This window comes from Chaetodon trifascialis, chromosome 8, assembly GCF_039877785.1.
Source record: "Chaetodon trifascialis isolate fChaTrf1 chromosome 8, fChaTrf1.hap1, whole genome shotgun sequence".
In the NCBI taxonomy this organism is placed as follows: Eukaryota; Metazoa; Chordata; class Actinopteri; order Chaetodontiformes; family Chaetodontidae; genus Chaetodon; species Chaetodon trifascialis.
In genome coordinates, this window is record NC_092063.1 from 4553625 (window position 1) to 4565993 (window position 12369).

The 12369-nt window shown below is 46.6% G+C and overlaps 1 protein-coding gene across 1 annotated transcript in view; it reads left to right on the forward strand.

Moving 5' to 3' along the window:
* hspg2 (heparan sulfate proteoglycan 2) overlaps nucleotides 1–12369 on the forward strand; it is a 93326-nt gene that overhangs the window by 70218 nt on the left and 10739 nt on the right. Inside the window, exons 47-67 of the mRNA XM_070968145.1 lie at nucleotides 985–1107; nucleotides 1268–1420; nucleotides 2482–2642; nucleotides 2895–2972; nucleotides 4483–4618; nucleotides 4709–4860; nucleotides 5071–5215; nucleotides 5708–5851; nucleotides 6652–6786; nucleotides 6893–7074; nucleotides 7210–7405; nucleotides 7558–7737; nucleotides 7914–8174; nucleotides 8291–8453; nucleotides 9026–9123; nucleotides 9214–9480; nucleotides 9619–9731; nucleotides 9880–10027; nucleotides 10134–10250; nucleotides 10441–10458; nucleotides 12265–12349. Coding sequence (XP_070824246.1) covers nucleotides 985–1107; nucleotides 1268–1420; nucleotides 2482–2642; nucleotides 2895–2972; nucleotides 4483–4618; nucleotides 4709–4860; nucleotides 5071–5215; nucleotides 5708–5851; nucleotides 6652–6786; nucleotides 6893–7074; nucleotides 7210–7405; nucleotides 7558–7737; nucleotides 7914–8174; nucleotides 8291–8453; nucleotides 9026–9123; nucleotides 9214–9480; nucleotides 9619–9731; nucleotides 9880–10027; nucleotides 10134–10250; nucleotides 10441–10458; nucleotides 12265–12349 — 3055 coding nt within the window. The remainder of the gene's footprint in view (nucleotides 1–984; nucleotides 1108–1267; nucleotides 1421–2481; nucleotides 2643–2894; nucleotides 2973–4482; nucleotides 4619–4708; nucleotides 4861–5070; nucleotides 5216–5707; nucleotides 5852–6651; nucleotides 6787–6892; nucleotides 7075–7209; nucleotides 7406–7557; nucleotides 7738–7913; nucleotides 8175–8290; nucleotides 8454–9025; nucleotides 9124–9213; nucleotides 9481–9618; nucleotides 9732–9879; nucleotides 10028–10133; nucleotides 10251–10440; nucleotides 10459–12264; nucleotides 12350–12369) is intronic.

Genomic DNA, 12369 nt, shown 5'->3' on the forward strand with positions numbered 1-12369 from the left:
CTGTGACGACTGTACAAGGGTGAATATTAATAGAACTCACGCCTTTAAATTATATTAAGTCCTAGTTATGCATAATTATAGGTACGCCTGCTCTGAGTGACAGCTAGCCACTAGGTTTCAGCAACCAGGCTTCATTCAACCCAGCCAGGAGTTACTCAGAGTCCCTGAGCTTCACGTGGCTCTTCAGAAACCTGGGGATGACGTGACAGAGACCAGGTCGACGTTTTATAAACTCCGAGGCAAACAGATAAGTGAAGAGCTGGACAGATCAAACCCAAACTATGCTGCTGGATAGATGTCACTAGAGGCAGTGAAGTGAGAAATTATGTTTTTTCTTAATATGGGTGAATTGACCCTTTAAGCTTCATCTCCTGATGCACCGATTCCACCACAGATCTTTACAAAACCCACCACAGAGACTCTGTAAAACACCTGGATACTCACAGTCCAATGAAACGTCTCTGCACTGGTGTCACTGAGGTCACAGAGTCAAAGCTCTTCCCGGGCTACAACAGTCCCAGGGGTTTTCTGTCTGCTTAGATAGCCTCATACCCCTCCCTCCCCTCTGAAAGAGGCCTTTCTATTGCTCTGTCACCCTGGAATCATACAGGCTTGATCTAGCAGCCAGCCAAACTGGCACAGACAGCAATATGCCCAGAGGCCATGCCAAGGTCTGCCTGCCACATCTCATCTGTTTCGTCTGCTCTGAGGATCTAGACTGCCAAGGGTGAGGGTGGGGGCACGGGCAGAGGCCATCACTCTCTCTCTCTCTCAGTCTGATCAATTCATTGTAATCAAAAGCATTCCCACAGTTTAATGTAATGCCCATGCAGCGGCTCGACACTCCTGACAAGGTTTCATATTCCACTTCGCCACCGCACCGATAGATCAGTCTACATTATCACGCTTTATTTCTCCACCCGCCTCTGGGAACTCTCACTTTCCGTTTTGAGCTGTTTTTGACGGATGTGTCTCCCTCTGTAGCGGCGGAGGGGGCCCAGCCTGTGGCCACCATCACTCCCTCAGTGCTGAATGTCCAGCAGGGCCAGCGGGCAGAGTTTCGCTGCACAGTGACTGGAAACCCATCCCCTGCCATTGAATGGATTGGTATGAGCAGTCAGAACTCCACTGTTGTATTGTTCGGCACAGGCCTTGTCGAGATTTATTCACAGTCATCTGAGTGGAAATGCAAGTTTCTGTATTTCTGTTGTATGATTTGGAGAACGTCAGCTCAGTTCAGTCACAGGGTGTTGCTGTTGAATTACAGGAGGTCCAGGGAACAGAATGAGTCCCAGAGCTGTGATCCGAGGTGGCGTCCTGACCTTCACAGCAGTGGATCCAGCTGACGAGGGAGAGTACACCTGCAAGGGCCTGAACACTCATGGGGAGCACACAGCACGGGTTTCCCTCTTTGTCCAAAGTATGTGTTGTGCTTGTGTGTGTGATCGTGTATTACATGTGGTGGGAACATGAAGCTGTTTACACACTTTGGGGACAAAATGCACGTCCCACAACATAAATGATATTTTATGGTTAAGGTTTGATTTAGGTTGGTTTAAGGTTTGGACAAATGTTAGTGATTATGGTTAAGGTTAGGTAAGTTGGGTCTGCAAATGCAAACATCCCCTTAAGTTCTGGAAACATCAGGTTAGTTTGTTCCACCAGTTCACAGTCCTTTTCAACATCTAAAGGGCTTTTTTAGAAACAACAGAAGCATCCCACATCGCTGTGTTTAGCTTCAGCTTAGGTTTCAGCTCATTAAAGTGAGACAGCTTTTGAAAATAGCATAATCTTCCAGAAAAGAAAACACTGGTTCATCAGTAACACACACTCTTGCTCAAGTCAATACACTCAGTTGTCCTGCTGCTGCAGTCTCACTTGGCCTACGTTTACATGTAGCTGGGTATTTTGGAAAACGAATATTTTGGCCCCTCCGTTTTCAAAAATAACATCGTGCACACATCGTTTTCAAAAATGTTGTCGTTTACATGAGCCCGGATAAATGCGCCGTCGAGCGCATCATAATTATGCCAAGCCTATGGGCGCGAGTGTAAACAGGTCGCTCACATGACTTTAAGTATTTTGAGTGGCATGTTGTGACGTTTCGGAACCTAAAACGCCATTTAACCCTGTTTATACGCCAACAGATAACCGGCGTTTTCAGAAATCTCCACTTTGGCCAAGAGGCCAAACCGCATGAAAACATATGCGTTTTCCCTGAGTGTAAACGTAGCCTTGGTCGGGCATGTCTAGCTTATGTTAGCAAACTGTAAAGAGAGTCTGCTGTGGAAGTGACATTGCTGAGCAGGTTAATTAATTTCACTGTTCTTCTCTATTTGTGCACCTGTAATTTCCATGTTTCAGCACGTCACAGAAGAAAAACAATAAGTAAACAATAACTGGTGAAAACTGTTGAGCAGAGGAAGTTGGGGTGGCTGGTTTTTTTGTGTGTGAATGATCAAAGTGCATTTTTCTGGTCAGAGTCTAACCCAAGTGGCCTCGGCACCCAGCCCCAAGTCCAAGTCAGCCCCCAAAATATTGGAGTCCACGAGGGCGACACCTTGAGGCTGTACTGCCGAGCAACGGGATCGCCCACGCCGAAGCTCACCTGGCTGAAAAACGGAGGACAAATCCCTCCACAGGTGAGACACCTCCTGCAGTGTCACTGCCTGAATCGTGCTTTTAACACCGATTAAACCTGTATTCATATTCTGCTGTGCTGTATTTCTGTCTCGCACTTCAAGGTGTGTCCGGTGCCGATGGTATTTCATCATACTGTGTCAGTTTATACTTTCAGCGTTTTGACCATTGACCTTTATTTTTCCCTCCCCTTCTGTTTGTCTCCTCCCCCCCCTTTTTTTTTTTGATCCCACCCTGTTCTGACGTTTGCTCAGGCCATTCCCTCTCACGGTTTCCATCAATTTAAAAGCAACAGTCTCGATGTGTTACAGAGACGTATTGAGGAGCTGCAGGTCTGTCCATCTGTCCGCTGTCTGTCTGTCCTGTCTCGTAGTTCACCTCAATTGTCCTCTACTGACCTCGTCTTCACACGTTGTCGACTAAGTGCATGATCAAACGTGTCCTTGATTCACACTTTGTAAATCCCGTTAATTTACCACAGCTGCTCACTAAATCCCTCTAGAGCTGTTGCCAAATACATTAAAACCAACTAGGTGAGTCTGGTTGACTTCTCAGCGTAATTGCATGCAGTCCATGTTTTCATGTTGCGTTTTGTCAGGTAAAGTGTTCCATAGTCTTTTGTTTTGTGCTGTCCACATCATACCATCCCTGATGTGTTTGGGCTCTCAGCACCCAGTTGACCCTCATCATTCCATTGAGTGTATTAACAGGACTAAGTATACAGTAGGTACTGTAGGTATTTCAGACATATTTTGCTCCGTGCCAGGCGCAGCCCGCTGCCCCCCCTGCCCAAAGGGGTATTGTGTTAGTCTGGTTTCTGCACAGCCCTCCTCGACTCGATGAGGGCTCCGGGGCCTGTTTAGTTCTGCCTCAGAGAGCCACTGCGTTGTGTCAGCCTTTCCCAGGGGGAGCTGGGCTCTGCCGTGCGACCACGCAGAAATTCTGTATGCTCTAGCAAACGGCTTGCTTTGAAAACTCGTCAATGGGTTCAGACACACATTGAGCCAGGGCCCGCCTCAGCCACTGCTCGGTTTAGCCTCCCTCACGGTTGAACGGGCCGGAGCTAAGCAGCTTTGTCCGTGGATGCCCCAACACCCCCCGGATACAGTAATCCCTCCCCAGACCCTCCCCTCCTGATTCCCCTCCCCTCTGAGGTGTTTCCAAACTTTATGAAAGCTCATTTTCAGCCTTGTTGGGCCTCTGACTGCCATGTGGAGTAGTGTACAAACAAGTCAAGTAGTTGATTGCTCATGAGCCAGAAAAGAGTTTTTAAATATGAGTGATGAAAGCGATGCAGGCGTTTGGTTCTTACTTGAGATATATTATTATCTTCTGACCTCCAGGGCTTTGGTTAGTGATTATTCCCTGATTTTACACTTCAGCACTACATTATATTGCACCATCCAATCCAATCAAAGTGTCAGTTCTAACTGTCGTCATTTTTAAAGCCATCAATCATTCATCTTTTTTTAGAATCAAGATAGTTTAATTATCACCCATCATGATATATTAACACCAATCACTGTAGAAATGTTGGCGCCACTTTGTACAGTTTCATGTACAAAGTACCGTGTGGTAGAAATCATGAATCAAAATCCATTTACAGAAAGACTGAACTGTAGCAATAACAGCTCTTGTCTTGTCTCAAAGATCTACGCTGTAGCGCTTTTGTGTCGCTCTTAGCTAGTAATGTCGCAATGTCGTATTTGTGTTGTGTCGAGGGACGTGAGAGAGGTAAGTCACATGCTTTGTCTTCTGTTCACTGTATTGAGTCATGTGTGTTTTCTGGTGTAGATATTAGTAAAACCATACCTCTGAAATGTGTGTGTGTGTCTTCTCCAGGCCCGCATGGACCGCACCGACATCGGCACTCTGCTCATCCCCAACATCAAGATGTCCGACTCGGGCACCTACATGTGTGTCGGTAGCAACAGCATTGGCTCAAATAGCGCTCCCATTAAAGTCACTGTGTTCAAAGGTGAGATGTACTTCCTGTAAGGTCATAAGATTCAGCGTGAGAGCGAGTGTTTTGGAGGAAAAGCCTGATGTGGTGTTTGTGTTGGTGCAGCGGACCACAGCTCCTCAGTGGTCTCCATCCAGCCATCCATCGCTGATGTCCAGGAGGGCCAGAATCTGGAGCTCAACTGTTTCGCCCCTGGAAACCCTCCTCCCCAGGTCACCTGGACGAGAGCCAGCGGACGCCTCTCCTCTAACCACCAGGTAAACACACACACACAAACAAAGAGCACCTGGATCTTTGTTTTTCAGTTTTGCCCACAGTTTTATGTTAAAGCCATATCCAAACTTTTTGTTGCCAATACTGAGACTATGGCTGGAGTACATATAGTATTATTTGCCCTCAGCTCTATAGGTGGTAGTGTGAATGTAAGCTGAGCTGAAGTGACTCCATGTCTCGTCTGCTGGGTGCAGGTTTTGGGCAACCAGCTGCGGATCCTGTCGGCCACCCCAGAGGACTCCGGGGAGTATGTCTGTCGGGTGCAGGGCAACTCTGGAAATCCAGGATCTCATGTCCACCAGGCTTCAGTGTCCGTATCTGTCACTTCGTCTTCTTCACGTAAGTTAGACACTTTAGGACTCATGCAGGGGGTACAGTAGCTCCCTGTGCAGACAGATGAAGAATGTTCCCGCTGTACTTGATGCTTGATGTCCAGCTGATTAGACTCGGCAGTCATTCTCACTGAGGAAATTGCGGTTGATGGCAGCGTCGCTGAGAGGCATTACATGGCAGGGTGTTGTTCTCAGACTAACACTGCCTCACTTCATGAATGAACTTTCCAGCCGTTCTTTCCAGCGGAGCGCAACGTGACCTCAGATTGAACGATTTTCCTTGCTACTGTCCCATGATCTCATCCTCATTCACTCCTTCCTGGACGTGAGCGATGTTTGAGCTCTTTAACTTCTGCCAACGCAGCCCATGCCCGCATTGAATTGTAATTTAGTACTTCAGGTTTCTGTGATTAATAAGTCAGCTAAATGAAGTGAGATGGTGAACACTAATGCTCAAATAGAATCCGTGCGGAGCTCAAACCGCCGCTTTCTGCCGCAGGTCTTCAGAGTCCAATCATCGCCATTGAGCCCCACAGCGCTGCAGTGCGTGTGGGGGAGTCGGCCAGCTTCAGGTGCAGGGTGTACAGCGGGGCCCAGCCTGTCAGACTGGAGTGGAAACTGGCCAGCAACCAGCCGCTGCCAGGTAATAACCACACACACCGAGGACCGAACCTGCTTAATGAGTTCTGATTTTATGATGTCATTATTTGCACGCTATTACAGCTGCAGTCCACCCATGACTTACTCCTCTGTTACTTCATTTAAGGACTAATTTAGACCTTTGCTTTTCTCAAGACATTTTTGCATTTGCTAACATTTTCTCATTCACTTCTTTTAGGCTTTTCTTCTCGAAACACCCCGGTGCTTTGTGGCGTGTGTTCAGTGTGTGTGCAGTCATTTCTTCCGATCTTCTTTGACCTTTCTTCAGACTTTCTGTAAAAGAGTGAAAATAAATGTGACTGTGCCAGGCTAATCATTGCAGAATTTCCTGAACATTTCTCCAGCTTAGTTTTTTTCTTGCACTTTCCTCCCTTAACTATGATTATCTTCAAGGACTGTCTTAGACCAAAGACTTAGGCCTCCTCAACATGTCTTAAAGGGCTATTCTGGTGCTTTAGTCTTGCTCTTCCATAAAATTGTGGGACTGAAAAGAGACAAATATACTGCATCACACACTTCCCATAATGCATCTTTCATTCGATCCCTCCTGCCTCCTAAATGCCCTTTTCTTTCAAACCCCACGCCTCCAGTTTGTATGCAGACTTTCCGTTAAAGCACGTCTCAAGCTCAAGCCGAGACAACCCTCTGGACATCATCAGGGTCATTTTTTAAACCTCAAAAAGCACCATCCAAAGCAACAGCACTGCAACACATGTATGAAAATATGCAGACTTGCAGCATTTACAGCACATCTAATGTTTCATTTGCTCCTCTGTTCTTCAGATAATGTTAAAGTTGGCCCTGATGGTTCTGTTATTACCATCAGCAATGTGCGCCCCATGAACCACGGCGCCTACCGTTGTGTGGCTAGCAACCCGTTCGGCATCACCCACACCATCGTGTCTCTGATTGTCAAAGGTAAGTGACATGCGTGTCTACTTGAACGCCCCTAAACCTGTAAGCGAAGGGCTCCCTCTAGTGGCTGATCAGATCTAGAGCCATTGTTTTCTCTCTGTGCCCTCAGAGTCTCCTGTGGCCACCGTCACCCCTGTTGGACCTGTGCGTGTCAGGGTGGGTGAACCCATTAACCTGGAATGCCAGGCGTCAGGAGAGCCCCGCCCCTCAGTCTCATGGCACAGGCTGGACAGCAACCGCAAGACCATGCTGAGCAGCCCCGTGCCCATGGAGTCCAATGCAGTCATGCAGGTATTGATACATCTGACAACATCTGTGGAACATCTGGAGTTAGCCAACATTACTGTGTTGCTTTGTAAAGATTCAAGATTGAGTTCGAAATTAGTGAAAGTTTGTGTTTGCATCCATTTTTTTCCTCCTGTGCAGATACTGGTGGCACGTCCAGAAGACAGCGGCACGTACGTGTGCACAGCTCGCAACAACGAAGGCGCCACTGAGACCAGGGTGGAGGTCATGGTTGAGGGAGGCCCTCAGGTGCCCACAGTGCCCAGGGCCTCTGTTCCCGAGCCGCTGGTGGTTGTGGCGGAGAGACAGACTGCAACCCTGCACTGCGAGGCCCACGGTAATGATGCACCAGTTCCTGTCCTGTCTTTCCGTAGCCCTTTAAACATGTGCAAATGCTGCAAAAACAAAACAGTTTTCATTCTCATTTATTAAAATTGGCATTTAATTAGATGAGCGTAGAACTTAAGTTTCTCCAATTTGCCTTCCAAGGCTTCCCCTCCCCGACGATCTCCTGGTCCAAGATGCGCTCTCCTCTGCCTTGGAGACACAAGGTGGTGAACAACAGCCTGGTGCTGCCCAGCGTGGGCCGCCAAGACTCTGGAGAATACATCTGCACTGCCACAAACAACATGGGCACCGCCGAAGTCACCATCATGCTCGATGTGGAGAGTGAGTGCTGGGGTTTTGCTGTTTTATGTCATTTCCTTTTAACGTATTACTTTTCTTTTATTCTTCTATTAGATTTAAAATATGTTGAGTAGAAGTCTCTCCTTCATATGTCTTATTCTGCAGCATGTATCTCTTGAGAAAACTAACCCGGCAAACGTTCATCCTCCTGTCTCCAGCCCTTCCTTATGCCACATCTGTGCCTGATGATGTGGCTGTGCGGGTCGGGGAGGTGATCAGGTTGCAGTGCCTGGCCTATGGCACTCCTCCTCTGACCTACAGCTGGACCAAGCTGGATGGAAACCTGCCCCCGAGGGCCGAGGTTAATGGAGGGGATCTGCAGATCAACCTGGTCACTGCAGAAGACGCTGGGAGCTACAAGTGTGTGGCCACCAACAGAGTGGGCAACAGTGAAGTGGTTGCTAAAGTCACAGTCAGATGTACGTTTGCTGATGATATGATGATTATGAATGATGATGAATGACATGTGAGGTGTAACAGTGATATTCCTTCACCACAGCAAGACCTAAATCCTCTCTCTGTCCGTCCTCTGTAGCCCCCTTGGCAGTGCGGGTGTCACCCCAGGTTGAAGTAAAGGCCCAGGGCAGTGCTGTGGAGTTCACCTGTTCAGCAGCAGGTGGTATAGAAACCAAAATTGAGTGGCTGAAAGAAGGCGGAGCCCTGCCACCAAACCACCACGTCAAGGACGGGGTGCTCAGGTGACTCATGCACAAATTCACGTGTAGACAACAGTACAAGATTAAAAAACAGCACTTCATGTGTGAATATGTATGTTTAAGGACCAAATTGCCAGTTTTACCCTTTAACAACTTGCATTTACAGCTGAGTCTATTTCTATTCCTATTATTTAGCACAATTTATATATAAAATGAATGGCATGGTTGCTGGTCTTCTATATTTGTACTATTGTCAACAAATCCCAAGAAGAAACAAACAAAACTAATAATGTGTAAATCCCTCAATCCTTCCTGTAACATCCGAGCTGGGCACTGTAGTTTTTAGCAAACTACTCAAACGGGTAAATTTGCTGTTTTCAGCCAAGTGTTTGGTGCTCTAGCAAGTATTTAAAGCAGCAGGACGACATAGAGTATGCAGGATTGAATTACAGTGTCGCTGGTTGATGTGGTTTTAGTACTTACTTTAATACGACAGCTTGTTGTCAGATTTGTCAGTAGGAAGAATTCTTCGCTAGCTTTGGTCATGGAAATTATTGCCAATAAGAAAAATATGGAATATCACCATGCTCATCCTTTAATCGTTTTCTCTGCAGGATTGAGAACCTTGAGCAGAGCAACGAAGGTGTTTATATCTGCAGAGCCAGCAGTGTGTACGGTCAGGCTCAGGACACTGCCAGGCTGACCATCCAAGGTCTGTTACATCCCCTGCGAATGCACAAGTCTGTACCCCGCTTCCTCAAAGCCAAACACAACGCCTTTAATTTCTTTTCTTTTCCTGCAGCCCTGCCGAAGGTGATGATCAACGTGCGTACCTCGGTGCAGACTGTGATGATAGGAAACTCCGTGGAGTTTGAGTGCCAGGCCGTTGGGGACCCAGAGCCCACAGTTCAGTGGAGTAAAGTCGGTGGGTCTCTGCCCGCTCACATCATGGTGAAGGGCGGCATGCTGAAGATCGAACAGGTGACGGAGGCCGATGCCGGGCAGTACCGCTGCACCGCCACCAACGATGTCGGCTCAGTACAGTCCCAGGTGGTCCTGAACGTCCAGTGTGAGTGCACATGAGGAAAAAAACATTCCTTCCATCACACACACAGAAACACACACACTTTCACACACACCGATCCATTATGCTGGCAATTAAGCTGTCACCACCACCCTCATTCGAATCCTTCACCCATCTGCGCAGCTCTCCCTCAAATTGCTGCGCTGCCTGAGACGAAGGAGGTGACAGTTGGGTCTGATGCAGTCTTGCCTTGTGTGGCTTCAGGATACCCTGTGCCTGAGATCAAATGGTCCAAGGTAACCAAGATATTTCTGTCATTCAATAAACTTAATTTTTCAAGATGATATGAGGTTTAGGAACTCTGTTTAATGATAGTCCAGATGTTTGCTTTGTTGATGCTGACGTTATTCACAATGCCGCATTTGTTATTGCGTCTGTATCCAGCTGGAAGGAGAGCTTCCTCCAAAGTGTTTCCAGGAAGTGAACGTGCTGACGGTCCCTCGGGTCAGCCACGAGGATTCTGGGACATACGTCTGCACGGCCTCTAACAAACAGGGCAAAGTGGAAGCCTTTACCTCGCTTCAGGTTCACGGTTAGTCCGCGGGGTGCACAGTTCTGTGGGAAGGGATGTTAATAACTGAAAGAAAAGTTTTTCAGTCTGAACTCTGCAGTAACTATGAGATTTTTTGCTTTTTCAGAGAGAGTGATGCCATACTTTGCCCAGGACCCCTTGTCCTACCTCACCCTGCCCACCATCAAAAATGCCTACAAGGCTTTCAGCATTAAGATCAACTTTAGGCCTGATAATGTTGATGGTAAGGAAGCACACCCTGAACCTAATCCACCCTGAAGTGTTACTTTACGCTTTCCTTTGTCCAATCCTGCAGCGTGGTAATGTTTTGTGATTTGTGTACCGTGTTTGTCATGTTTCATGTGTAATCTCACTGCGTCTTCTGTCCCTTCCCTCTCTCCCTCACCTCTTCCTCTCACCCGCGTGGTGGGAAGGTCTCATATTGTACGCTGGTGAGTCTCATTTCTTGAGAACCACAGGAACTCAAGAGTGATGCTGGCAGTGCTGCTTTTTGGCTCCATAAGACTTTCACATAATGCATCCAGCTCAGAGCTAATTTAGGGGCTGTGACAGTGATGCGAGATGGTGCATGGCCTCTGTTTTCATACAGGCTTTTTGAAAATGATCACAGAACCACTTTTAGGAGTCTTACAGTCATCAGTATAATAATAGCTTACATCCCAGTCTACTTAAACAGCTTCTACACTGCCGACATAGCAGCACTGCTGCTTAAAATCACAGTTTCTTTACAACCCTGATTCCAGAAAAGGTGGGACACTGCGTAGAACATAAATGAAACAGGATGTGATAATGTGCTCATCCTTTTTGAGGTATACTCAACTGAAAACAGCACAAAGACAATATACTTAATGTTTGAGCTCATCAGCTTCATTGATTTTTGTAAATATCTGCTTATTCTGAATCTGATGCAGCAACATGTTTCAAAGACGGAAAGATGTGGAACGCTCCAAAAACACCTGTTTGGATCATTCCACAGGTAAACAGGTTGATTGGTAGCAGGTGATAGCATCATGATTGGGTATGAAAGGAGCATCCTGGAAAGGCTCAGTCGTTCACAAGCGAGGACGGCGCGAGGTTCACCACTTTGTGAACACATGATTGGATGAAGGAGATTAGTACATGAGGTCAGGAACACTTTGTAAAACTGTTGTCGGTGTACACAGTTCATTTGCAAATGATCGCGTTCTGGTTTTATTTATGCTTTAAATAGCATCCCAGCTTTTTTGGAATGGGGATTGTATGCTAGAACTGTGTAAACACAACGCTACACATGTTTCTTTAGGTGTTTTTATTATTATTTAAACTTCACTGCAGCTCTGAAGACAGGGAGAGCTTCACAAAGTCAAATTACAAGTACTCATATGGTTCCTTTGAACCCGTCCACAGCTGGTGCAAGATGTGAGGTAACAGCAAAATGAATAGACATTACAGTAAAATGTTTGGAAAATCAAAGGAAAATATATAACTCTTATTCTTATTGACTGGCAACTTACGTGTGGCTGTGGCAACACGCGAGCTGCAAATGATCACAAAAGCTCCTTGAACATGCTTGACTCCTTCTGTAAATGTGTGATACAAACATCGACAGCATTTCATGCGCAAACTGGCTTCACAGTCAAGTTTGTGTTGCACATTTATGCAGTCTGCTCTCTCTTGATCACCTCTTTTCTCAACTATCACACACGACGTAGAAAGACATGTAGGAGGGCATGATCCCACTTCCCCGTGAGCCTCTGTGGCTCATGTAAAGCATGTGTTCCCGGCATGTGGAGACAGAAACTGGAGGACTGGTGTGACTGGTTGCACTCGGCAGCCCAGTTATGCCCACGTAGGATGGAAGTTTATAACCTGGCTTGGTTGCCTTTAAACCTGCCTCACCATGGCATGCTGCTTCACCATCCAGCTTTCAGAGAGTTTACAGTGTGTGTGAATGATATGTTAAATAATGTCCATCTTAACAAGTCACGTACGCTCATATTTAGTCTAAAATCATGGAATAGTGGAAGCAGATGACTGTTTCAGGAATGCTGCAGAGATAAGTGTTGTTAATTTGATACAGAGCTGAAGAAAACATTTTGTTCCACTCTTGACTCAAGGAAACTTTTGAAAGAACTTGATTTGCAGCACAAATACTGGAAGATTCAATTTGTTTATTGACTTCTGAAGATGGATATTATCGTAGAGTATGCATGTACGATTAGGTTTTTATGAGCACTCACCTTGTTTTTGTGGTGTAGGTATGATCCTGTACAACGGCCAGAGGAGGACCACTGGAGCAGACTTTATTTCTCTGGGGCTCGTGGGCGGCCGCTTAGAGTTCAGGTCAGTTTATGCGGATCGTT